The 571-nt window shown below is 42.4% G+C and overlaps 1 protein-coding gene across 1 annotated transcript in view; it reads left to right on the forward strand.

Annotated features, from left to right (window-relative positions):
• The window catches only part of LOC106872355 (transcription factor SPT20 homolog), a 55,773-nt gene that overhangs the window by 41,254 nt on the left and 13,948 nt on the right, over nucleotides 1–571 (forward strand). The window contains exon 17 of the mRNA XM_052966797.1: nucleotides 73–277. Coding sequence (XP_052822757.1) covers nucleotides 73–277 — 205 coding nt within the window. The remainder of the gene's footprint in view (nucleotides 1–72; nucleotides 278–571) is intronic.

Genomic DNA, 571 nt, shown 5'->3' on the forward strand with positions numbered 1-571 from the left:
TATATATATATATAGACATACATGTATATAGACATACATGTATATGTGTTTGTTTATTTATCTACAGCACAGCAGTCAAGTAACCCACCATCGAACCAATCTGCTGGTCAGAGCAGCCAAAAGACTCCGACCCCAACGCCGACGCCCCCACCAACACCCACACCTCCACCTCTGAACCAAATTCGACGCTCAAGTTCAACAGCCGATTCAGTTGCAGTAGTACCTCAGAATCAACTTCAGCAACAAGCGAACCCAAATGCAACCGCCTTTATCACCAGTAAGTATCATTTAAATCTACTTTACCTGTTGCCAGCAGAATTAATAGCTCTCTGAACCTTCCCCCTATGTTCTTACTCTGAAAACTGTGCTGGCAGAACACTACCACTGCTAATTGCATTAGCTACGTAAAAAAAGCTAGGGATCCTTTTGAGCATTGGGAGGAATTTATTTTATACTTATAACTATTCATATGCATTTCTTACTTTTGAAGTTTGCTCTTCCTCATAGCCAGCCTGTGATCCCACTATAGGGCTTTCCTATAAGTAGGTTATCTCCCTTGGCTAGGTGGCGC

The sequence above is a fragment of the Octopus bimaculoides genome, chromosome 3 (assembly GCF_001194135.2).
Source record: "Octopus bimaculoides isolate UCB-OBI-ISO-001 chromosome 3, ASM119413v2, whole genome shotgun sequence".
NCBI classification, from domain to species: domain Eukaryota; kingdom Metazoa; phylum Mollusca; class Cephalopoda; order Octopoda; family Octopodidae; genus Octopus; species Octopus bimaculoides.